The following is a 25,279-nucleotide window of genomic DNA, read 5'->3' as shown; positions in this document are numbered from 1 at the left end:
TTCAATATTACCACAACTTAGACAAATTAATACATACCCATCTTTTTTTCAATGCATCCACTTTTAATCTGTGTACAGCGCGTCATGAATGTGTTAGCATTTAGCCTAGCCCCATTCATTCCTATGGCTCCAAACAGGGATGACTTTAGAAGCCACCAAACACTTCCATGTTTTCCCCATTTAAAGACTGTTACATGAGCAGTTACACAAGTAAGTATGGTGACACAAAATAAAACTTTTGTTTGGAACCATAGGAATGAATGGAGCTAGGCTAAATGCTAACACATTCACGAAAGCGCTGTACAAAGATATTAAATAAAGATAGGTATATTAAAGGCGCTCTAAGTGAATTCACGCGCTCTAGACCATAAAACATTTTTTGTTACATACAGCAAACATCTCCTCACTATCTGCTTGCTGCCTGTCCGCTGATCAAACTGTAAAAAAGTGATCTCTGTAGACAGCCCAGGCTCCGCAAACTGCAATACAAACAAAGTGGCCAAACCTACAAACAGAAACCATAACAAAGTGTTCCAGCCAATAAACGACAAGAAGGATTTGGGGGTGGGGATTGGGCGCGTTCATGAAAGCACGGAAGGGAGGGGGAGCGGGAGGAGTTAGCTACGCTCCGTTTGTTTGAAAACAGTTCAAACATCAACAAAAAGTGACGTCTCACAGATTCGCTTAGAGTGCCTTTAATTCATCTAAGTTGAGGTAAAAACATAGTAAAATATTGAAAAACGTTAGTGTTTTCCTTTAAAGCATTTAAAGGCATAATATGTACAGGTATGGCTTATGTAATAAAATTTCCAAAAAACAGTTGCACGGTGTGAAATTTAATGCAGTCATCTACTTACATTATGCCAAAAGTTCCCAAGGATTTATTAATCTATTCTCCCATTGTTCATTTTCTTTTGTATTGTCATTAAGCTTCGCCTTTGTTATTGTTTTATTGTGTAAAATAACTAGTGGTGAAAATCCATGTAATATTTCTTTAAAGCATAACATATGCTCTTGGGAACATTCTCAGATGATGCATGCAGCCACATTGCAATTTCCAGGGAACCACCCGGAAACCCTTTAGTCCTTAGCAATGGATTAAAATCCACTCATAGCCCTGACAACCACTATTCTTGCACAGACATTTTCTTTAGAACGGTCTTAAAATAAAGGTGCTAAAAAGCATTTGTCACAGCGATGCCAGAAGCATTATTGATAGCAGAACCATTATTGGTTCCCCTAATAATAGTTCTCCTTAAGGTCCACTGTGTAGATTTTTAGCTATTGATGCGGACCTCAGTCTGTCACCGTACCCATCAGCATTCATCCCTCAATCCAAAAAACTACTTTGTGACCAGAGTTGGACCTCTGTCAGCCTTCCCATGTAATGCATCCTCAAACACTCTTTGTAGTTGGAGCCGATGGGAACTGTAATACTGTCAACTGTCAATGGCTTCTACTGTCGGATCGGACTTAAAGTCAAGCAGTCCATAACCTTTTATTTATTTGATTCGTGTTACAGATACAATGCTTACGGTAATGTGTTTCATAACTGGTAGAGCAGGGACACTAAACAAGAAACTTACACTGTCTGAAAAAAAATGGTCAAAAATGTTCCCAAAGTGTTCGGGGCATGTACCATTTAGGTGCTGCAGTAATGCACTGTAAGTTAGTAATCCATTCACATAAACACTAAAATATTAGACCATTATTAAAGTCTATTCATAAATAAATATAAATAAAAAATTAAATAATATTAAAGAGCACTTATTTCATTGCTAAAACAATGTTATTTTGTGCATTTGGTAGAAGAAAATGTGTTTGCGTAGTTTATAGATAAAAAACACATTATTTTCCACATACCGTACATTTTTGTAGCTCCAAGCTCTTCCTAAAATGCACGGATTTGAAAAGCGCTTGTGTCCCTGATTGGCCAGCTAATCTGTAAGTTGTGATTGGCCTGAATACCTCTGACGTCAGCCGGAAATGTGACGCTCCTTACCATGTTTGAAAGATTCGCTCACAATGCAATGCTAACACGAGTTAACTTACAGGCTGTGAATCCGAAGCTGGAGGAATTATGATAATGTCGGTCTTGTCCACATCACCAATCCCAGGAAGTAAACTGTTGCCTACAATCCATGTGTTTGTTGTAGTCCAAGAAAAGAGATTTACGTTGGAGACGGTAACTAACTTTGGGTTATGTACCTTTTGCATATCGTTAACATGTACTAATACACACTTACACACCAAAGGAAAGGTAAAATCGTGAATCGGATAATCGGTGCCCTTTAAAGGTGAGTCAGGGAGTTATAGCGCCTTCTAGCGGTGAGGCTTGAACCAACCGCTCAGACCACAGCTCACCCCTCCCTTTCGAAAGGCATATAGAAGTTACAGTAGCCGCCACAGGACAAACACGACATTGTCTGAGAAAACGTAGTGACGAAACACGCTCTGTAAAACAGTTTATCTGTTAAGGGCTACTGAAGAAAACATGGCGGCGACTTCCATGTAAGGGGACTTGCGGTGTATGTAGATAAAAATGTCTCGTCCTAAGGTAATAAAAACAATACTGTCAATTTGTAGGGTATATATACACCACTAATATAGGGTTTATACACCACTAATAATATTTAAGGAATAATTGATGACGGGCCATTATATTATGAGAAAATAATGCACACCCAAGGTGGTAATGAGGCACAACACAAAGTGGAGTACCATTACATCGCGGATGTGCATTATTTTCAATTTATTCAAAGGACCGGAGTCAATTATTCCGCTTATACTATGGTTACCACAAAAATTGCTCTGGTGCCTATTTTTAAGACATTTGACAAGTTAGGTGTGCGGTTGTCGAAAAATAATGCATACCCGTGGAACATTTCTCAACCAATCCAGCTGTAGAATACAGCATTCAACAGACCTGTGGTATAAAGTTATTTATAAAACGGCTCGTTCTGGTTCTTCATTCTGATTGGTTGAAACGCGTTCTAAGCCGTGATAAAATACCCCGGTAAACCCACGGTTCAGACCGCATCACAAGTATCACTGCGCCACTGTTGCTGCGTACTGATTTATGAAAATAAACACCACAGGTGGGTAGAGTACCCAAAATCTGTACTCAAGTAAAAGTACAAGTACTTATACAAAAATGTACTCAAGTAAAAGTACAAGTATCAATCTAATTATTTACTTGAGTAAGAGTAAAAAAGTATTAGATGAAAAAACTACTCAAGTAGTTAGTTACTCTTTACTTCCGATCTGATAGAGAAGTAGCGCAAAAGCACTGAATTTCAGACTACTTGGAGGGTTTTCACAAACCTCTCCTTAAAACTCTCATTGTTCTCTCAGTCCTGCAATGGGTACATTAACATCACATAACGTGTCATTTGAGAAAAAAATCTCAAACACACACACACACACACACACACACACACACACACACACACACACACACACACACACACACAGATGTTTTTCTGACGGTTAACTCTGTATTTGTTTTCATGTTCACAACACAAACTTGTCAGCCTTTAAACATGCAAACAGTAAACAAAAAAGAACGTGTGTGTCTATCATGTTTTTATATGAATAGGTTATTTTCATTGCCATTAAAGTGCAATTACTGAACATAAAAAGGAGCTTAATAAAAATGATCATTTTAGAAGTTCATATGGAACTTATCTGTTTGTGCAAATCAACTCTACATCTATTATAATATATAATACATGTTTCTTTAAAATCAAACTTTATTCTTTTATTTTTATTCATTCAATCTTTAGGAAGGATTTAAATAAAATACAATTCCGTTTTTATTTGAATGTATTTTCTACACATTAGTGAGGTGTCCGGATTTGTGTATAAATGCAGTCATTACATTATGCTGTTCAGTTTGTTTAGTTGTGGGGAAATGATATGGAAATGTGCAGATGTGAACGTGCTGTTTGTATGGTTTAACTTACACTTGTTTGGTCATCGCTTGCACAAGAGTGCATATGGCAAAAAAACTCAGTGTGTGAAATGACCATTAATAGTGTTCAAATAGACATTACTGTGACTTACCACTTCAGGTTGGATCTTGAATTCCTGTACGCTGAGATGTCAGCTCGTTTATTGAACAAAGCATGCATCGCATTATGAAACTATTCTTTTTGACCTCTTGGAGTGAAAACATAGACCGAACTTGAAGCCACGCATGATCTGCCTCCCATATCTCGCACAACGCACACGCGCCCTCATCTGCTTCTCCTATCATCTACGCGCGGTCGCGCGCGCTAAAGGGTGTGACCGTGTGGTTGCGCGCGCTAAAGCATGACGCAGCCTGTCTCGCGCAACTTTCGAACACGCCCTATAAACTTTTTTTTAAATATATTCATTAATTAATACCATTTGACAGTAGCGCAGTAACGCGGCCGAATGTAGCGAAGTAAAAGTACAGTTTTTTCACTAGAAATGTACTTGAGTAAGAGTAAAAAGTACCTATCTTTAAATTTACTCTAAAAGTACTAGTTACCCAAAAAATGTACTCAAGTACATGTAACGAAGTAAATGTAATTCGTTACTACCCACCTCTGATAAACACCACAGTCTTTAATCATATTTTAATTTTTCTACCTTTGCACAATTATGGCAATATCCAGATAAATGTCAATAAATATTGTTGAGTCATTTCGTCAATAAAGAGAAAACGTTCTCCGAGTTGTTTTTGTCTTATTGATTTTTCCGCTATTATCCACTAGATGGCAATCTTACACAACTTAAACACTGACGCATTCACTCGACACAGATTTAGCGTGACGTGTAAGGTTTGATGGCTCTGAATCTGATCTCTTACAAAAGTTCTTCACAAAAATGGAATTATCTCCGCTTTTAGCTGAAAATTTGAGAGGTGATAACTGATAAGAGAACAAATGAAGGTAGGATGAAACGGGTTTTTTTGTTGTTGTTGTTGTTGTAAAGCGGATGGACTGTACTTTCATTTGATATTTTATGTTTATTTAAAGAAGATAATTTCTCTGCAAGGCATTAAACTAAAACTGGTTGGCAAATTAAAAAAATAAACACTGACGAGGAAAGAGTTAAGCAAGCTTCCAAGCATATTTGATCATCACTTCAACAGTTGCACGATATAAATGTTAATGTATATTTTAGATGAATGTTGATGTAGAAAAATAAACACCACAGTCTTAAATCATATTTTCATTGTGTCTTTGCTGCGTCTGTGTTGGTTGGGAACTGCGCTCTGTTGCAGCCACACTTGATTCTGAGGAACTACTTTGTTTGGCGGAAGAGTAATATTTGTACTAATATAATTACAACTTATTTGTGTTTTATTTTGTGAAACCCTGCTATGCATATGATGTTACCGTTTTATAAACACAATAAACCCCGCAAAGCAGTGGGGTTACAGTGCAATTTATAACAGCTTCGCGTCGTGCCTAACAACGCCCCTTAGCTGTTATAAAATGCACTGGTAACCCACTGCTTCTTGGGGTTTATTGCCTTAGTATATTATATTGCATTTCTGTTAAGATATCCTCCTAAAAGTTACACAATGCACCTTTAAGAGAACCATTTTTTTCACAACTTTTAATATTTTGAAGAACCTTTTGTGCAACAGATGGGTTTTAGTAATTGCTTACTTGCTTTTATCGATGAATATTAATATTATCCCTATCACTTTTTTATTTAGACCTGCTACACATCACACATGCCAGACACCTCTGCACTCTCTCTCTCTCTCTCTCTCTCTCATGACAGCCAGTGTTAGGAGGTGAGAAACAGTGTGACATAAGGAGAGAGTGAGTGAGAGAGAGAGAGAAAGAGGCATTTTATATTAATGATAGTATAATAAATGCTTTCAGGTCACTGGACCCTTCAAAGCACAGCAAGGTCTACTTACAATTTATGCATATGTGTTTGTGTTTCAAAGCTCAGGAGCTCCCATCATTCCCAAGTGAGGATTTGCTTCTTAAATTTTAATTAAAAGGAATTCGGACTGAGGTTTCGGATATACGGCTCATGTAAAAACACGGAGGCTGAGTCTTCCGTCACAGGTACAGGATGAAAACTGGGTGCGAAAATGTTTATCTGGGGCTTTGGGATTACCAGTGAGCAAATTACCTCTGATCCAGTTGAGGGGTCTCAGACGAGTGCTTGTGTCAGTCTCTCTCTCTCTCTCTCTCTCTCTCTCTCTCTCTCTCTCTCTCTCCAGAGCCTTTGTAAAAGATGGTAGAAACAAGAAATATATAACTGCACTTTACAAAGTGACATGCATGTAAGCCTGGCTCATTACTGCTTGTTGTTCTCTATTTTGCTCATATGCCCCTCCTCTTGGTTTGGAGTATCTGTATGTTGTGTTTTTTAAGACGGCGAGGTGGCTCATACTGACAGAGACAGAGCGCAAAGCTCCCAGGAGGATTATTCCCACCAGCAGCCCTTTTGTCGCTGAGCCCCGGGGTGACTTTTCCTCCACCTGCACCCATGACTCGCACGCTGCATGGAGGTGGATTGTGTTATTTTTTGGTATTGCTGACACTGTTGCTGTCTCAAGGTAGGTGTGTGTTTTTTAAAGTGTGAATGTTTGGATCTGTCAATCATTCTTTGTGTGTACTGCACATGGGAGATAAGGTGCACATTTTTGTTTGTGTTATTTTGTTCTTGTGTACATAGTTAGTTGCCCTAGTTTTGTTTTTTGATTGTTTGTACTACACTAATCTATAGTGCATGAATAAAGCAAACACTCTTCTGTGAGTATATACTTAATTCATAGTAATGAATTAAAAAAGTCATTGTTTGCCAGCAGTTCTGCTTACCAAAGCTCACCAGCCTCATTTAGATCTAATCTCACATGCAAATGTGAATTTTCTGTCCAAACAGATTCCAGTGACAAGGTTATGTAAAGTAAACCATCGCCACCAGATGAACTTTGCCTTTTAAAAAGGCCGAGCAGGCCAGAATAGCATTAATGAAAAATTACCATACACGAGAAATGGCCAAAAGCCTGTCAAAACCGTGCAGATTTCCAGCTACGAATGGCACGTCACTACGAATCATTCAAAAGTGTGCCGGACTTAATGGCGTTAATAATGAATGCGAGTGAATGTCTTTCCACGTTAATGTAAATGATATATGTTATTTTTGACGTTTCATTAATAATGTTTAATGTACTGCCCTTCACGCACGCCATTACCGACGGGAACGCTACATTAGCCTAATAACCACCTGTCATGGGCCAAAGCGCAGCTGACACCATTTGTATCAACAGCAGGGATCTGAGCACATGGATGACTGACTTTAAACCTCGAGGCTAAATTCAATGAAATCCAGTCACTATAACCCTAAACCGGCTTCATATGCAGCCACAGTGTGAAATCTTTAGCCACTGAGAAACAGTGAAGATGGGTAGAGTTTGGATTACAGCACTTAAAGGGTTAAGGTTGCATGCAGTTATGCATGATTTACTGTATTTATTATAAAGTAAGTACAAGTAAGGAGCTGTAAAAGAAAGTGTTTCCAAAGTTTTACATACCATATACAGATACATTATGAGAAAAAATTGTCTCAAGCTGTCACTGGGGCAGTACCCTTTAAAAAGTTCCTAATATGTACAATTTAACATATTAGGACCAAATGTATACATACCTGTATCTAAATTATACATATTAGGATCGTATTAAAGAGTACTGCCCCAGTGACAGCTACAGGGACAATTTAGGCTAAGTTCACACTGCAGGTCTTAATGCTCAGTTCAGATTTTTTGGATGAAATGTTTTGTAATTGTAATATTACGTGGTATGTATGACTTACGTCTATGGGTAATATGGTCTATTAATTTTTTGTTATAGTTTTTTTTCATATTTGTCTACGAGCCACGTCGGCAAATATAACAGCACATCACTTTTATTTCGATATAGACTGTACTGTATAATAGCAAAAGTGCAGCCGCTTTAATTTGATCATCTGTGTTTTAAGGCATATGTATAAAATATGTATACAGGAGTTACCAGGTAACTCTTAGCGTTGCGGGCTGTAAATTAAAGTGGTGCTTATTCCCTGCTTGTTCTGTGTATGTACCAGGTAACTCTTCTATTTCCGGGCTGTAAATTAAAGTGGTGCTTATTCCCCGCTTGTTCTGTATATGTACCAGGTAACTCTTCTATTTGCGGGCTGTAAATTAAAGTGGTGCTTGTTACCCCCTTGTTCTGTGCATTTACTAGGTAACGCTCATCTTTGAGGGCTTTGTTCACCTCTTGTTATAGGGTAAATACCATAAACATACAGAATATTGTTATTTTTATTTTAAAACAACTTATTTCAAAACCTCTTTACAACACTATAATTAAGCCAACACTTAATTTTTATTAACACAAAACTTTTATTTCAAATAAAAAGTCATGACAATTCTTCGTTGTTTTTGCGGCTTGGCTTCCTCCCCAGATAGCAAAAAATATCCGCATGGCTTCTATATGCCGCCAGCCCCAAGCTGTCGGCTATAGGTGCGTCCCGCTGGCGGGGATAAAACTTTTGCCACCGAATAGGTCACTCTCATTTGTTACGAGATGTCGCCAGCATGCAGCCGGCGGACCGACTGCTTAATTTATGCAAAAGCGGCTGCCGCGGCGGTCCGCCGTCAGACCTGTTTGCGATTACGCCCTTATGATGCTTACTGCCGCCAGAGCACCGCCGTTGGTCCGCCAACTCATTGATATCTGGGTCTGTTGGTGTTCTTGTCCACTCGGATGTTGAGTTGAAGTCGTCTCACAAATGCTGTTCTGCATTACATATAAAAAAACATAAATGAAAGCCTTCAGTAAATGTTTCTTCACTGTGCCTTGACAGAAACTGAGTTTTCTGAGCCAGTTATTAACTTTATGCTAACTTATGTGCTAGCTAATCTGCTGCTACCGTTAGCTGGCAACTTTGTTTGAAATGCGTTAGTCATGTATTAACAAAACCAGTCACCTTATCCACCATGCGGATCCTGCTAACATCACCTGCAGCCGTACTCCACGTGTAGAAAGTTTTTAAAACCTCTTAAATAAATTTCACTTCAGGATCACGTTCCATCAAACCTCCTGCAGACGGGTGCGTACTCTACGCCTGCGCAGTACGCATGTAGTCGTCTTTTGCTTTAGTGCGAGCTGGATACCCATCTGCTGTTGTTTCATTCTGGTTTGCCATTGCATAATTTAATTTTTGGCTAAAATACTTGTGGTTACACATGTTGCAAAGTTTTATTGTACCAGTGATAACACCTATTAAAAATAATCAAATAGTGTGCTGCTTTGTGGTCATTATTGTGTCATTTGAAATAAAAGAGTTTCAGAGTCAAGCATATCCAATTGCAAAGCACCACTTCAAATATGTCCGCAAATGTTAGAGTTACCTGGTAAATAGGGAATAAGTTGCTATTTTTAGGGTACTTGCCTTAAAAAAAAGATTACCACATTAAATCATCTGGACTTTTGTCATTAAAAGCAAGTAATATAGGCTACTAAAATAAAAGTGATGTGCTGTTATATTTATTTGCCGATGTTGCTTGTAGACATTGACTGTATACAACATTCAGTAGTCAATATGAAAAATTCACAAGAAAATCATAAAAAGATGAATACACAATTTCCCCATAGACTTGACTAAGTCATACCACGTTATATTACAATAGGTACCCTGTAGTTATAAAATACTTAAAGTATAAATAATTTATAATTCTTCATATTCTTAACCTCTTATTACTCCAAATTTAAAATATTGTTCCCTTATACCTTCAAGTAAGTACTGTAGAGGTACCCTGTTTTTACAAATAGATACGCTGTAAATTCTGTTTAATTACGCGGTACTTTGCGGGTCGTAATATAAAGTGTTACCTTTGTTTCACATTGATGATCCACATGCTCAGAAGAAGACATGACAGCATCTTCCCACCTTCTCTCACATCTGTCTCATTTCAATTAATAAATGTCGGATTAAATGTGTTTGGGCCGTTCAGACTGAAGTCGCATTGCAATACATCAGATATGTATCCGATTTAGGACTACATATAAAAGTTGCCTGGTCTGATTTGAAAAAAATTGGATTTGTGTTGCTCGGACACATTTGGGCAAAAAGTCGGATTTGGACTACTTTTGCTTGCAGTGTGAACGTAACCTTATTCTGACAGTGTGGGTGATTTTGTTTTTTCTTTCTAATAATAGAATAGTAATAACAGCCTGATCTCGCAGAAATTTGTACGTTTTTTAGGAGTTGGCTAATTTGTATAAATTTGAATTGAAAGTGAATGGCATGATTATTAGATAAAAAGCAATAATAATAGTACCCCGGCGGTAAATCCAACTTCACGAGGGCGAAAGCAAATCACAAAAAAAATTTGGTTGTACAAATTTATACAAATTAGCGTACTTTTTCGTATTTATACGTGCATTTGAAATTCTCACAAAGTTCGGACATGAATTTGTTCTTATACTTGTTCTTACGTTTCTGAATTTGGAATGTTTTACATAAGCAGCCGTGTGCACGAGGTTGGCAATTTGCATAAAAAACGTCTAAACCATCTCCATATAAGGGCTTTTCGCAGACCAGCACTGGTCCACAGAAAATTTTAGAGCAGTTTGGACCGAAGCAAAAGAAATCCATGATGATATTTATTATCTGTAAAGTTCCGTTTTGCTTTGCATTTTGTATTTGGGAGGTTTTGCTGTCACTGGAGGAAGCCACTGCTGTGTGTCCACCGGAGTAACATTAAACAATTATTGGCTGCGTTAACAAATATGACATTTTAATTAATATGACAGAGACGCGTATCTATATATAAAAGAAAACAGACAGGAGAACAAGTGATTGAGGTTTGGACTCATTACATTTACATGACGTTTACATTAAGCATTAAGCAGACGCTTTCATCTAGAGATTTAAAATGTGAGGAAGGAAAACATGAAATTTGTCATAACATGCATCTTCTTTATATGTGTAGAAAAGAAGTAGGCTATAATAATGTATAATAGAATGTATATAATAATAATATAGATAACGATTATAATATAAAATATAATAATGTGAATTTTATATATTATTTTTATATACATTATAATTATAACCTAGTATTTTGTAGCGTATGTGATCATTGCAGACGTGGGGTATTTGTTGTTTTTTTTTTGTAAATTTTTTTGATACAAAAGTTTTTGTTGAATCACGATTTCTTTGTGAAAACGTCCGCACGCACATCTCACGCACAAATTTGTGCGTACGCATGCTTAGTGAATGAGACCCATTGGCCCTCATTTATCAAAAGTGCGTACACCAAATTTCCAGCGTACACCTGGCGTGCACCCAAAACCACGGTGACTTTGAGATTTATCAATATGGACGTTGGCGTACGGCACGCTCAAATCCTACGCCAGCTCAGGAGGTGGTGTACGCACATTTTGAGTTAGTGCAGAAATGCGCAAACACTTCCTAACACCACAAAACGCACTGACAAACTAAAATATATGATATATTATGACCCACTGTAAAAAAAACTAAAACATAGTGATTTTAAACTTCAGTGTTTATTTTTATGCAACATGATCTTCAATGTTTAATTTGTGTGACTTTACCAAAGCATTTGATTTGTATGCATATGTATTCCTTCAGTTGCGAGCCGTTTCAGGGCAGAGCACGTGAGCGGATCGGAGCGTTGAGCGGTGCGGTAATACCATCAGCGCCTTTTTCCGAAAATTCCGCTCGCTCAGGACCGCTCGTTGAACCCAGAACGCCCTTTGATAATTTGCTAGTTCGAGAATCTGTAGAAACGTCTAGCAATAAGTTATGGAATTCAAGCCTTATACATAAATGTAAAGTAAAAATCAAAGTTAAGATTGGACATGAAGAAAACATTGAAAGGGACTGCAGAGAGACTGTAAAAGTTTAGCAATCCTGGAATCTGAAGCGGCACATTGCAAGAAAGCACAAGGATGTGCTACGAAAACATGGTAGGCTAATAATGCATAAAAAGGTAAGCTAGTTACATACCATTCGATGATAAATAAATAACTACACATGAATAGGTAATGTGAAATGCTTGTGTTGAAGCCATAAATCCGATCATGATGACATGCGGACAAAATCATGGCCACGAATGATCTTTTATGCTACATTATGGACACTTCCTTTTCTTATTTATAATATAAAATTCGTTCCCAATATTCAACAGTTTGTTCCTTGGAATTTATTATTATAATATTTCGTAATAACTATTACAATTATTATTACTTCAAATTATGAATTAGCCTAGTAAAACATGTGGATGTCGTGGAAACAAATTGTTAATTTGAATTATATCCGGAGCTCCGTATCAAACTGGATCTTAGCTAACAAACAACTGTATGTAAATACAGAAAAACACACTACAAAAGTTACTACATCATTTTTAAATATTATTTAAAAAAACTTAACCGAACCATTAAGCAGACATATAATTTAGATGTAGGCAACAGTAAATAATAATGATAATAATAATAATAATAAATAATTATTCTTCTAAATATCAATTAAGCGTCATTAATAATAAAAAAAATAATACAAATATTACAAAATGTCATGCAATTATTAATGTCTTTAATCCCGCTCTTTAAACTCCCAAATAAAACAATTTAGTTTCTTTCCACTTCCCCGGTTTGTCTTCTTTGCCGTCTTCCATGTGTTAATGTCGTAAAATGAGGGCATGGGGGAGGTGGAGACTTGAATTTATATGGGCGTGTTATTCTGATGACGATCGTTTTCAGCCGTGGCATTTATGAAGGGCAGATATTGCGTACACCTGAATATCAACGGTACGCACAGTTTCATAAATCAGGCGGTGAGAGGAGTGTAAGCATAATCTTACGCCAACATATACGCCCGTTTCTACGCAAGAATGATAAATGAGGGCCATTGTGTTGGTAATAATGTTTGCAATTGAAAAGTTCATTCAGAAACAAAAGTTTGTTGGCAAAATCCACTAACCCCTTATTTACACTGCACATGTCTATGTCGCGTTACGGATGCAACACAGTTTTGTTCATGTCTTCCATGCGGTACCAACTCACACCAGGAGCATTTCAGGAGCGAAGCGTTATGATTCAGGAGACCACGTGATTAACCTGTCCGACGCTGTTTTTCTGGATTCTGGAAATGTTAGTTTTGTTCGATTTCATTTTGTTTATTGTTTTGTTTTTGCTATGTCCAAGGCCGCCTTAATGCACGGGCTTACCTGGGCTGAAGCCCAGGGGCCTCCCAAGTTCAAGGGCCTCCCAAGTTTGCGTTCATGACGAGCTGAAAATGTCATATTGTTTTGTAACTTGTCGGGTTTTCTGTCAATCACTCTAATTGCACGTTACATGGCTGCTGATTGGTCCGTTGTAACTTAACGTGAAATAAAATGTCAGACGTAACATATTTTTTATTCCGCGTAATGTAATTAAGTGCGCGTTGTCAATTTGATATTCCTGCACGTTAGACTGAGTGTGACAGAGAAACGGGAAATAATCCACCAACAAATGAAAGAGTAATTTCTGAAATTTCATAATAAGCACTAGTGAGGTGCAGCTCTCTCTCTCTCTCTCTTTCCTGCGCGCGCTCGCTCGTTCGGTCTCTGTGCTCGTTCAGCTGAGTCTCTGGCATGCAGAAGTCTCTGACCCGTGCACAAGAAACTGTGCCGCTAAATTAAGCAAGGAGTTCCCGCACATAATGCTGTTAGTTGTTATAAAGTTTAAGTTTACTCGCGTTTATATCAGTGACGCGTGCGCAGCTGGAACTATGTAGTTTGACGCGACGTCAGCTCACAGTACACACATCTGTTGGTAGAAAGACGAGAAAGAGACGCAACGGTAAAGGTGCAAGTCTAAGAAAGTAAAGAGCAACAAAACCATCTCAAATGATCATCCCCTGATAGCACCATTATAATCTCCTTATCTTAAGATCTTATATACATGTATGTTCCCTGTCTGTCTTGTGCATATTCATACTTGGTCGTTTTACATGCTTATGTATGCATAAATACTAAATACAATGCATACTATATCTTCAATAGCCTACAAAATAAACAACTGATTAAAAAACAAGATTCTGTCTATAAAGACTTATCTTTTGTTATCATGAATGCATTTAACAAGATTCTGTCTATAAAGACTTATCTTTTGTTATCATTAATGCATTTTCACTTTAAAACTAACTTTAACTTATATTTTAAAACTGTGGTGAGCATTTAGTTATGAGTGGCAATTTTCTGCAAATTATATTCCAAAAACTATATAAACATGAAGCTTATAAACATATAAACTTTCACACATTTTGGTTTTATTATCATCACAAGTTGCTGTGTGTGGTTGTTAAATAAAGTGTCTTGTGTTTATGCTCAAGTGGACTCAGTGTTAATAACAATATTATGGTGTTTTCTGGCTCAAAGAGGAAAAACTCACTGTTGTATGTCTCGAAAGAAACTAATGCATTTTGTGATGTAGATTACCTAGATAATACACTTAAAAAAGAGACTATAAATCGAGGGGAAGGGGGGCCTACAAAACCTCTTAGCCCCGGGCCCTCACATTAGGTTAAGGCGGCCCTGGCTATGTCCTATTTGGTTGTTCTGTAGACAACAAAGTTAATACACTTAAAAGTTCAGTTATAAAGGACAAAGATTAAAGATTTTAAAGAATTTGTTTAAAATACATCCTTAATTATGCACATTTCACATACAGTGCCTGTAAAATACGAGAGTCTGCACGGGGTATTTATTTTGAAATTGACAGGATTTTTTACTTTTATTTTGTATTTACGATGCGGCTTTGACGCAGTGCCTGATAAAAATACACTAGGCGCGTATATTAAGCAAAGTGACGTGGAAAGCCGCTTCTGGGCCACTTCTGAAATGTGCCATGGTGCGGCTGATGTAAACATTGACTTAAGTGGCTGCGCCGCAGCCATCACACACCACCACAGACGCGTGCAGTGTAAAGAAGGGGTAAATGCCACATCGATTTTTCAGCAAAGTCCTCTAAGTGCAAGAAAGATGAATTGGATGAGCGGTGGCAGTGACATGGATCACAGTGCCCCCTAATGTGTGGTTCAATATCTTTTGTCTTGCATCATTTGCAATGTTTCTAGTTGCATCTTTAGTGATTGTAGTGCATCTGTTTTTAGAAGTGGAGGTTTTTGCCAAAAAAGCTTGCATGCACTTAGAGGGTTTTGCAACGAAAGTCAAATTCGCTACCCAGTCTCACAAAATTACGTACCTATAGTCACATAATTTTTTTATTCTTTTTCATGATACTGTCACGAAGTTCCATGTTTTTTCGTGATCGTATCACGAATTTCTGTTTATGTGTCATTGTCACGTATTGGTTACTCAACTGCTTTTTCCTATTTTCAAACCATTTTCGCTTCGGTTTAGGGTTAGATTTGATGTTTGCATTAGGATGTCACTTTAAGTATTGGTTTATACTGTTTGTTTCAGATTTATTTTTTATATTTTCTGATTTTTAAACCGTCGCCTGGCGTTAGGGTTAGAGTTGGGTTTGGGTAAGGATGTCATTTTATGTAAATCTAACCCTAAACCAGTGGTCTCAAACTCCCGGCCCGCGGGCCATTTGCGGCCCGCCCTCCCCTCTCTGCGGCCCGCGTCAACTTTCAAAAATATAAATTAATCTGGCCCGCAGAAAGATTTTTATTCACTTTTTTTATATTCGTTTGATTTTTTTTTTATTTAAACGTTCAAGTGTTCGTTCACATGTCGCGTCCAACAACGCGTTAAAACGAGTCAAAGCATTACTTTCCAGCGTGCTCGAGAGCGGAAGTTGCGCTCTGGGGCGTGGGTTGCGTCACCGGTTGCTACGCAGCCATGAACCGCACACTCCGTGATGTCGAGGATCACTGAATGCGTGATCGGATTTTAATTCCTCAACTGAACCTCACGTCAATCATACCATTGTCACCATGCGATCAGTTAATCTGGTCGGGACTTTGTAGTGTTTGTCTAGAGAAGATTTGTTACTTCCGGGTGGATATCAGCTGTTACTCAGAGAAGATCGAGCTGCGGTGGGCTTAGTTCACCTCACGTCACAGCATCTAATGGAAACACCGCATATGAAGGCAGAGCGGTAGATGTAATGCAACACATTTTAAACTACAGATAAGAAAAAAGCCATCAAATTGCCCAGGTTAAGAAAAGAGAAAAGATGAGGAGAAATGTAAAGAAGATAAAAGTATGAAAACTGCTATATATAATGAAGTATAATATATTATTATGTAGCTTACTATTCAATTACACATAGAGCAGTACTATTATTTTTTCTGTCCAATATATCTTATATAACATGGACTAATTCAAAAGTTATGGGATCACTTTCAATTATTAATATTTTCCCACATATAATAGAAAATTTATGAAAACTGAAATAATAAAGAACATAATGAAGTCAAAACTATGACTGAAAACAATCCAAAATAAATCAAAACAGAAACACTTACTGGTGGTAATTTTTATAATAGTTTATAAATGTATGGAATTAAATTTGTTAGTTTAGTGCAAGGTTTTAATAGGTCTTAGTTAAGATAAGATTAAGAAAAGATTTACTTAGGCTACTTTTATAAAATAATGTATATTAAAAAGATAAAACCATTGCTTATATATTTTCAAGTATTATTATACATTAAATAATAGAAATTAAACATGACATTTACAGAAACATTGTACTTTTTTGAATGTTAAAATAGCTCTGCGGCCCCCCAATGAACTGTCTGTCTTAAAAATGGCCCCAAGCCAGTTTGAGTTTGAGACCCCTGCCCTAAACCGAAGCGAAAATGGTAAGAAATTAGGACAAAACAGTTGAGTAACCAATACGTGACAATCACACATAAACAGAAATTCGTGATACGATCATGAAAAAACATGGAAATTCGTGACAGTATCGAAAAAAAGAATCAAAAAATTATGTGACTATAGGTACGTAATTTCGTGTGACTGGGCTGCAAATTCGATACCATGTTAAATAAACTATATGTGTGAAAATAAGGCATTTTAATTACTGACTAATAACCTATTCATTGCCATCAAAGTGAAATTACTGAACCTAAACCTGTGTGTTTGTTGTTTTATAGCCGACGGGTTGCAGTGCTACGCCTGCAACATCGTGCATGAGCAGAGGTACGTGGATGTAGGCTGCTCAAGCCCTGAAGTCATCACCTGCTCCCACTCTCACAAGGGCTTCAAGCATCGTTTCTGCATCAGGACAGAGAGCGGTGAGGGCGTCCTCCAATGCAACCACCCACCAGTACCCGCTAGCGTAGCCAAAGGCCATGACAAACACAGCATGAGCATCGATCATAATGGCAAAAAATACACATAAAAGTTGTTTGGGAGTGAATATGCAGTAGAGCAGCAGAACCTCAGGGTGACTACTTAATCCTCCGTGTGCGACTCTGTGTGTAATTGTCATCACACCTTGCACTAGGAGGATTAAGGATGATTGCTCTTGTGTGGGGATCACAGACTTCCCTGCCCCCCTCCAATTAACCTCCTGTTTTTAACACCTCCATCTCTTAATACTAGAAAAGACGACGCCTGATAAATAACCTTGTCTGAAGATTTTTTTGGACATATACCGTAAACTTTTATAGTATCTATAATATAAAGGTATATAGTCTAACAACAGGAAGTTCATAGATTGTACATCTAGCTAGGTGACACAGTCGATTGATAAGGCAGATAAGAGCATTCAGGCAAGCGATCATCAGGGATTTCTCCCTCTCTCGTTTCGGATCAACGGCCAGGCGTAATCCTCCAGAGTTATCCACTTTCACAGCTTCAGCCAGCTCGGCTTGCATCCCTCCACAGCTCAGCGTGCTTCACAAATCCGCCACATGACTTAGTCATGAGCAAGTGTGCAGGCCACTCATGATATTTTCTTTTGACTACTGCCAGATCTTCATTTATTTGCAGTTGCAATTTTTATTAAAAGAACGGTTTCAAACAACTTCTTTTCTATGATATGCTTTTGCAAATAAAAATGTACTTTTTTGCTTAGTTCATACTGTATAAACAAACTTAAATTATGTTTACAGTAATGATGCACTCATAATATACCTAACCCAATTGAAACGTGCCAAAGAGCGATTGGTCCAAAGAAATATACCGACCCAAAATGACCCGAATCACTTTTTAACCGAACCCAACGTGCATAAATAATTTTTTTTAAAGAAAGACCCGCCCCGAGAAAAACACAACACGTTTCAGTGGTGCTTTTTTAACCTGACTGGTCCCGAAAGTAAATGGCATTGACGTGTGTGCAGTCAGCAGCCAGTACGCACCAGTCAGACAGAAAGACAGACGGTGTCCTCTCAACCATTTTGGCCTGCTTCTACATTTATATTCATTTGTTATCTGACAATGACACCAAGTTAAGCTCTACAGTGTGCATTCAGAATGGATTCACAGGTCTGTCTCATTGAAAATTAACTCCCCGCCAGCCTTTTTCAAAAAAGTTGCCTGCCAGTATTTTTTTCCACAAAGTTTCACAAAATGCCTTCCAGGAAAATGTGCTTCTATAAATATATAAGCATAGAAATATATCAAATGAAAGAACAGACCCACTACTTTCAAATAAACAAACAACAAACAAAGCGGGGAATAAAGTTCATCCCGTTTGTTCTCTTTATATAACCTCTTAAATATGGGTAGGTTTTTTCAAAAATACAAAATTTTGAGCAAAAAGCTAAAATAATTACAATTTTTTAAAGGAATTTTGTTAGAGATCAGATTATCGATTATCAAAACATACAAAGAGTTTAAAATGAATTAAATTAGTTTTTGCTTCAGTTTTTTTTAATTGGGTAAGAGTGTCATCTAGTGGATAACAGCGGAATTAAATATTAACGTAAAAACTCATAAGGAAAGCGTCATTGGCAGGGAAATGTTTTCTCTTGATTGACGAGATAACTCAGTGGCGTGGAAAGAGTTAACCTACCGCCAGCCACACAATCTTGCAAGCGAGTCTTTCACGAGTCCAATCAGCAAAAACACATTCATTTAAAGGACAAGTTCGGTATTTTACACTTAAAGCCCTGTTTTCAGATTGTTTATGGTGAAATAGAACGGTTTTGACTGAAATTTCGACATATGCGGCTGCCCCGAGAATTTTCAGGTGTTTGTGTTTCACCTCCCACCTTTACAATGGGTTTAATGGTGCACTGGAACAATCCTTCCTAAAATGCGTTAAGCTTTCGTTTACAAAGACGTGAAACTCACCGAGTGGTCAGGGGTGTTCACTGGTATGCTCACACGGAGATCGCTGAAAGAATACGCATTCCAACAGGTTTTATCGTAGTTTTTGCCAACTCCATTGACTTGTATTAGATGTGCTGAGAGTTACGGTATTACTCCCCGCCGGGAACTTTGTTTGTATTCTTGCAATTGGCAATGGCGGATTAGCGCCACCACCTGGGCTGGAGTGTCTATTATTCAAGCTCTAAGCGGAAGAATATACGGGTGTGAGGGGTTTGGAAAAATAGGTCCACAAGTTAACAACGAATGCTAAAACACCTGTTGGAAAGCATCTTTTGCAGCGATTTCCGTGTGAGCACGCCAGTGTACATCCCTGACCACTCGGCGAGTACCACGTCCCTGTAAAAGAAAGTCCAATGCATTTTAGGAAGGATTGTTTCCAGTGCACCACCAAACCCATTGTAGAGGTGTGAGGTAAAAACACAAACACCAGAAAATTCTCAGGGCAGCCGCATATGTCGAAATTTCAGTCAAAACCGTTCTATTTCACCATAAACAATCTGAAAACAGGGCTTTAAGTGTAAAATACTGAACTTGTCCTTTACATTACCTGGTCGGACCTCAACTTTTCGGATCTAAGTGGACCAGTGAAGACCTTTACTGTACTTTGACCAATCTAAGTCCATTTTCGTCATTAAAATGCGATTGTTTTGAAGAAAACAAGAAGTAAAGTGCTCTCCTAACACGGGATCCCATCGTAATATTAAGTCTGTGTTTATTATTCAGAGTTGTTTGGGGCACGATGACACACAGCCCTCTCACATCATATTGCTTTGTCTTTGCTGCACAAGTGATAGATTGTAACCCTGCAGCATCAAAAGGTTTTTACGAAGGCAAAACAACCGTGCTTTGGCAACGCAATTTGCACTGACATTATCCAAACCAGCCCGAGCACGTTTGACCCCCAAAGCCTGGTTTGTTTGACTAGAGTAATCGCTTTGTACCGTGCTCGGGTGCGGTTTGGTTAATCGCTTGCAGGGATGTAATTCACTTGGGCTCAGATTTGAAACGCACTGTGTGATCGCAAATCACGCCAGAGCGTGGTTTAAATGTAGAGATGTCAATCAAAACTTATCCTTATCCGCCTTCGTCTGAGCGGCACAAGCGATAGATTGACAGCAAGTTTTACATTTGGTTGTCCAGACTGGGGTTCACAAACCTCTGAGGGTTCGCGGGGGAATTGCAGGGGGTTCGTGAGTTGATAAAAATCAATTACAATTAAATCAAAATGTAAATAAATAGTTTAAATGTAAAACACTTAAAAAACACTAACAAAAATATACATATTATTTGTTTAATCTGAATAGCAGGTGACTATTACATAACACTACAATATTTAAGAAAACTGAAAACTCAAAATGGACAAATATGATTTATGTACCAATTAAAGAAAATTACCAGATGAAGGTCCAATAACAGGTAATAAAAATAAAATACTACTGATAAAAAATTTAAAACAGACACTGTAAAAAATTTGCTGTAATTTTGCAGCTGGTTGCCAGTAACTTACTGTAGAAGTAAAAGTCTAAAAAGGTTTCATGTTCATTTAACTTTGAACAAAATGTTGCCAGTAAATAACATAAATGTAAAATCTACAGTAAGTTACTAGCAGCTAGTTGCCAGTAATACCAAGTAATACTGTAATTTCTACAGAAATTTTTTACAGTGGATAAAAAATAAATGTTTTTCAACTGTTAAATTATTTAAATATCCACATATATTTAAATAGTTTAGGTCAAGGTGGTTCAGCTTACAAAAAGGTTTGAAAACCTGTGTTAATATATATCTTCTAAAGCGAAACCATAAGTTTGTTAAAAAAAACGAATTATTTTTGTGCTCTTAACAATAGTTGCGACACGAAATGTAAACTGACAATAACAGCTCGAAATTCAAATATGGCTGCATGTGACATCGCATTGGTTCTCGTGTGTCTCATGACTGTGTGTTTTGTCACAACTCATATTATGACTACTCACGAGACACACAAGAGCCTATGCAGTGTTGGGGAAAGTTACTTTTAAAAGTAATGCATTACAATATTAAGTAACCCCCAAAAAAGTAACTAATTGGGTTACTTAGTTACTTTTCATGGAAAGTAATGCTTACGTTACTTTTTAGTTACTTTTTCTTGGTTGAGGCTTGATCTCTTTTAGGCCTTGCAGGTGTTTTTATGATCGAAAGTTCTGCATTCAGAAATTACATATTTCATCACAAAAATGTCAAGCTCTGCCCTGCCATCTTAGTTTCTGACTCAAACTGTTCCCACACAGGCGTGTACGCATAGTGTGCATAATGTGACTACGTTTAGTTTAATTAAGTACATACTTTTTTATCGAATTGATTAAACTAAAAAAGTAACTTGCATTATTTAAAAAAAGTAAATCAAATAGGCTATTAATGTGTACATTTAAAAAGTAATGCGTTACTTTACTTGTTACTTCAGAAAAGTAATATTATTACGTAATCCACATTACTTGTAATGCGTTACCCCCAACATTGCATAGAAGCCACATTCGAATGCTTCATAGATGCGAGCATTTAATGGGGCATCTATGTATATATTTATGTCTATGGCTGGCGTTTAAAACAAATGCATGGGCCACTTTTATGAAGTCGAGTCGGAGACTGACTTTAAGAGCACCAAAAGTAATCTCGTCGCTTCATGAAGTTAAGATTAATAGGGTTGCCAGGTTTTCACAGCAAAACCCGCCCAATTGCTACTCAAAACTATCCCAATTGCATTTTGTGGGGGGTTCTCCTGTAAAAAACACGTTCTAAGGGTAAAATCAGAGCGTTTTAGCAGGGTTCCTTTGCTAAAATTTACAGGAAATCTGTGGACTTGGCAACCCTGACTTAAAAAGTGTTTTAATCTGCAATACTGTATTGTGTTGTCATAATTACATTTAACATTTTATTAAGCCTTGCCCATAGACTTACTGTAAGCATATATTTTGTCAAAAGGACTTTCTGTGCTAACTGACAGTTCATATATTCAATTATTGACATTGTAGACATCAATGTAATGATGATTGTAAATGTAGTTTTATTAATATCACGTAACACCGTTTTGTGGTTTGTGTTTGCTTTAGTTGCATTGGGAATCATGTTGACCAGCGGCTGCGCCACATCAAGACACTGCCACACAGAGGAGCTGCCGGGGGTGAAGATCCACTGCTGCGGCTCTGATCTGTGCAACAGCGCCCCCAGCAGGCGAACGACAACAATACTGCCTGTTTGCTCATTGACATTTGCTCTGTTGCTATTGTTCAACGGGTGATAGTAAAAAATACTTGCGTATTATACTACCTTGAACTTGGGAAGTCATGGCAGTCACATTCACTGCCTATTCTTATGAGGGACAAAATGATAAAACAAAGAGACCAATGATTTTTTTATTTCTTTTGTATTTCAAAATTTCATTGTGTGTGGAAATGTCGAACAAAGTATGTGTAATGGTGCTTTAAAATAGTGTAGTATTTAGCTCTACAGTAAATGGACTGGACAAGTGGGATCTTTTTTTAATATTCTCTATAAGTCAGAAAATGACTTTTTATAGCTATCAAAAGATTACTCTTAACATGTAAAGGGTGATGTTGTAGAAGAACCATTTTTGGGTCCTCAAAAAAAACATTTAGTTAAAGTTTTTTTGTCTTTCTTACTCTTTTATAATCTTTGTGACGTTAAAAGTTTTTTTATGGAACCATTCAGCCAAACATTGTTTCTCTATGGCATCATGAAGCACCTTATAGGTTTGTGTCCCCCCTGATAAAACACACCTGGCATTTGCACACAAATTATGCCATAATTATGATGTTGATTTTTTAAAAATAGTTATTTTTATGGAGCCAAAACATGAATGCATTTCAGAGTTTGTAGTCATCTAGTCCAGGGGTTTTCAACCTTTTTGATGGCATGGACCTCCACATATGATGAACCTTTAGTGAAGTACCCCTGTCCTAAAATATATATCCATACTTTTTATAAAGTGTCATTTAAAACTGTGTTAGATAAATAGTAATTGTCATATTATAAAGACAGCAAATTGTTTACAAACTTGCTAGATTTTTTTGCTTTGTCTTTTTTCTCTTTAAAAGTGCAGTGTGTAAATTTTAGTGGCATCTAGTGGTGAGGTTGCGAATTGCAACCAACGGCTTAGTCCACGGCTCACCCCTCGCTTTTGAAGCACATAGAGAAGCTACGGTAGCCGCCACCGGACAAACATGTCATCGTCAGTGACAACTTAGTAAAAAAATGTCCTTTAAGGGCTTCTGTAGAAAAATGGCAGCACAAAATGGCGACTTCCATGTAAGGGGACCCTCGGTGTATGTACATAAAAAGGTCTCGTTCTAAGGTAATAAACACATAATGGTTCATTATGAAAGGTCATTATACACCCCTGATAATATAGTTTTGTATATTATTTTGCATTTCAGTCAAAAGATCCTTCTAAAAATTACACACTGCACCTTTAAATTTTCTGTGGGAACCCTGGGGGTAAACGCATGATCTAGCCCACATGATATAGTGCATAAATTGCTGCTCCTTATTATATCAGACAGTGAATTAAACTCACTCTCACTATGTCGTGTCTAGTGCACCAAGGTACAGGAGATGGCAGTATTTCACAATCTCTTCATACAACAGTTCACCTTAAAATGAAAATTCAGCATTTACTCCAAAGCCATCCCTGGCACAAATGTATCTCTAGTTGAAACCAAACAATTATTTAGAAACGTATGCCGTCTCTCTGGGTCCCTATAAATAAAGCCAGTTGGACTCAGAATGTTAAAGCACCAAATACATTTATCATGAAATTAATCCATATGCCTTGAGTTAGTTAATAAATAATGTATTTGAAAAATATAGATTTTTAAACTTTTTAAACTATAACATTTGCCTACATCTTCAGCAGGGGAATACATGTGAAAGGACCAATATTGCGTGTTAAACAGGAATTGAGGCTAAACTTTTAGACAGAAAGAAAAAAAATAGTGCACTTTTTGTTTTAAGTATATATAGCCAATTTCAAGTGTATCACTTTAATAAAAAAAAAATTAAGGTAAAAAAAATTAAAATTATTACTTCAAATGGATAACCCCTGAAATTTTTCACTTAAAATTAGAAAATGTACGTTTTTTAAAAAAATTTAGGTGTTATCAATTAAATACATTTTTTAAGTTAATCTAACTTTCACTTTTTACAGTGTATCTAATGCTAACAATCTTCTTGTAGTGTTACCGCTTAAATAGCTCATATAAGATCAACTAGAATAACTTAAAATTCTAAACTATAGATTTGGTTTTTTATGGATTGATCTTATTTGTTTTCCTGTGATAACGTATTATCTTTCGACTGCTCCAGATGATTCAGTCAGTGAGTGAACTGTCCAAATGACTTAGTAAAGCCCTGAAGATTCACATCATATTACACTTACATCATGTTACAAGCTTGATATTTGAATATTATTGCGTGCTTTTTGTCAATATAAAGACAAAGAGAGATGGCATATTTGAACCCTTATGGGTTGTTGGGGACATTTTCAGCCACTGTGGGGTTTTGTTTAAGTCTTAATTTGGCCACAACTTTCATGTGTTTCAGCAAATGGAATGATTTTGGTGGCAAATCTTATATTGACACATATTTTGGGAAAATGCTTTGAATTTTTTTAAAAACTCAACAATATATCGTTGGCAAATTTAATACCCTTTCGGGTTGTTTGTGGATGAAAACAGACACTAAATTAAACGGCTGTAAAAATGTAGCAGATTCATTTTTTTTTCTTTTTTTTTTTTGCATAAATCTGTTAATCAACCTCAGTACTGATCAAAATTACCAAATGTTTACAAAAATTCCTTGATTTTAACTCTTCAATTGCAAAGTAAGTGATGTCACTGATTTTGGGGAAAAAGCACACAAAAGGACAGATTTTTAATAAAAAGTAAAAAGTCAGTGGCGGCCTTTTTTTATCTGAATGTAACC

General features: G+C 37.1%; 1 protein-coding gene across 1 annotated transcript; it reads left to right on the top strand.

Moving 5' to 3' along the window:
* Positions 1-6,112: 6,112 nt before the first annotated feature.
* LOC129441003 (uncharacterized) lies at positions 6,113-24,300 on the top strand. Its single transcript, XM_055200667.2, has 3 exons — positions 6,113-6,556; positions 17,119-17,259; positions 22,390-24,300. Exons 1-3 carry the CDS (start codon positions 6,487-6,489, stop codon positions 22,575-22,577), a joined length of 399 nt encoding a protein of 132 aa, XP_055056642.2. The 5' UTR covers positions 6,113-6,486; the 3' UTR covers positions 22,578-24,300.
* Positions 24,301-25,279: the final 979 nt, after the last annotated feature.

This window comes from Misgurnus anguillicaudatus, chromosome 22 (genome assembly GCF_027580225.2).
Source record: "Misgurnus anguillicaudatus chromosome 22, ASM2758022v2, whole genome shotgun sequence".
In the NCBI taxonomy this organism is placed as follows: domain Eukaryota; kingdom Metazoa; phylum Chordata; class Actinopteri; order Cypriniformes; family Cobitidae; genus Misgurnus; species Misgurnus anguillicaudatus.
Note: the sequence above shows the minus strand (reverse complement) of the source record. Positions and strands in the feature narration are given on the sequence as shown.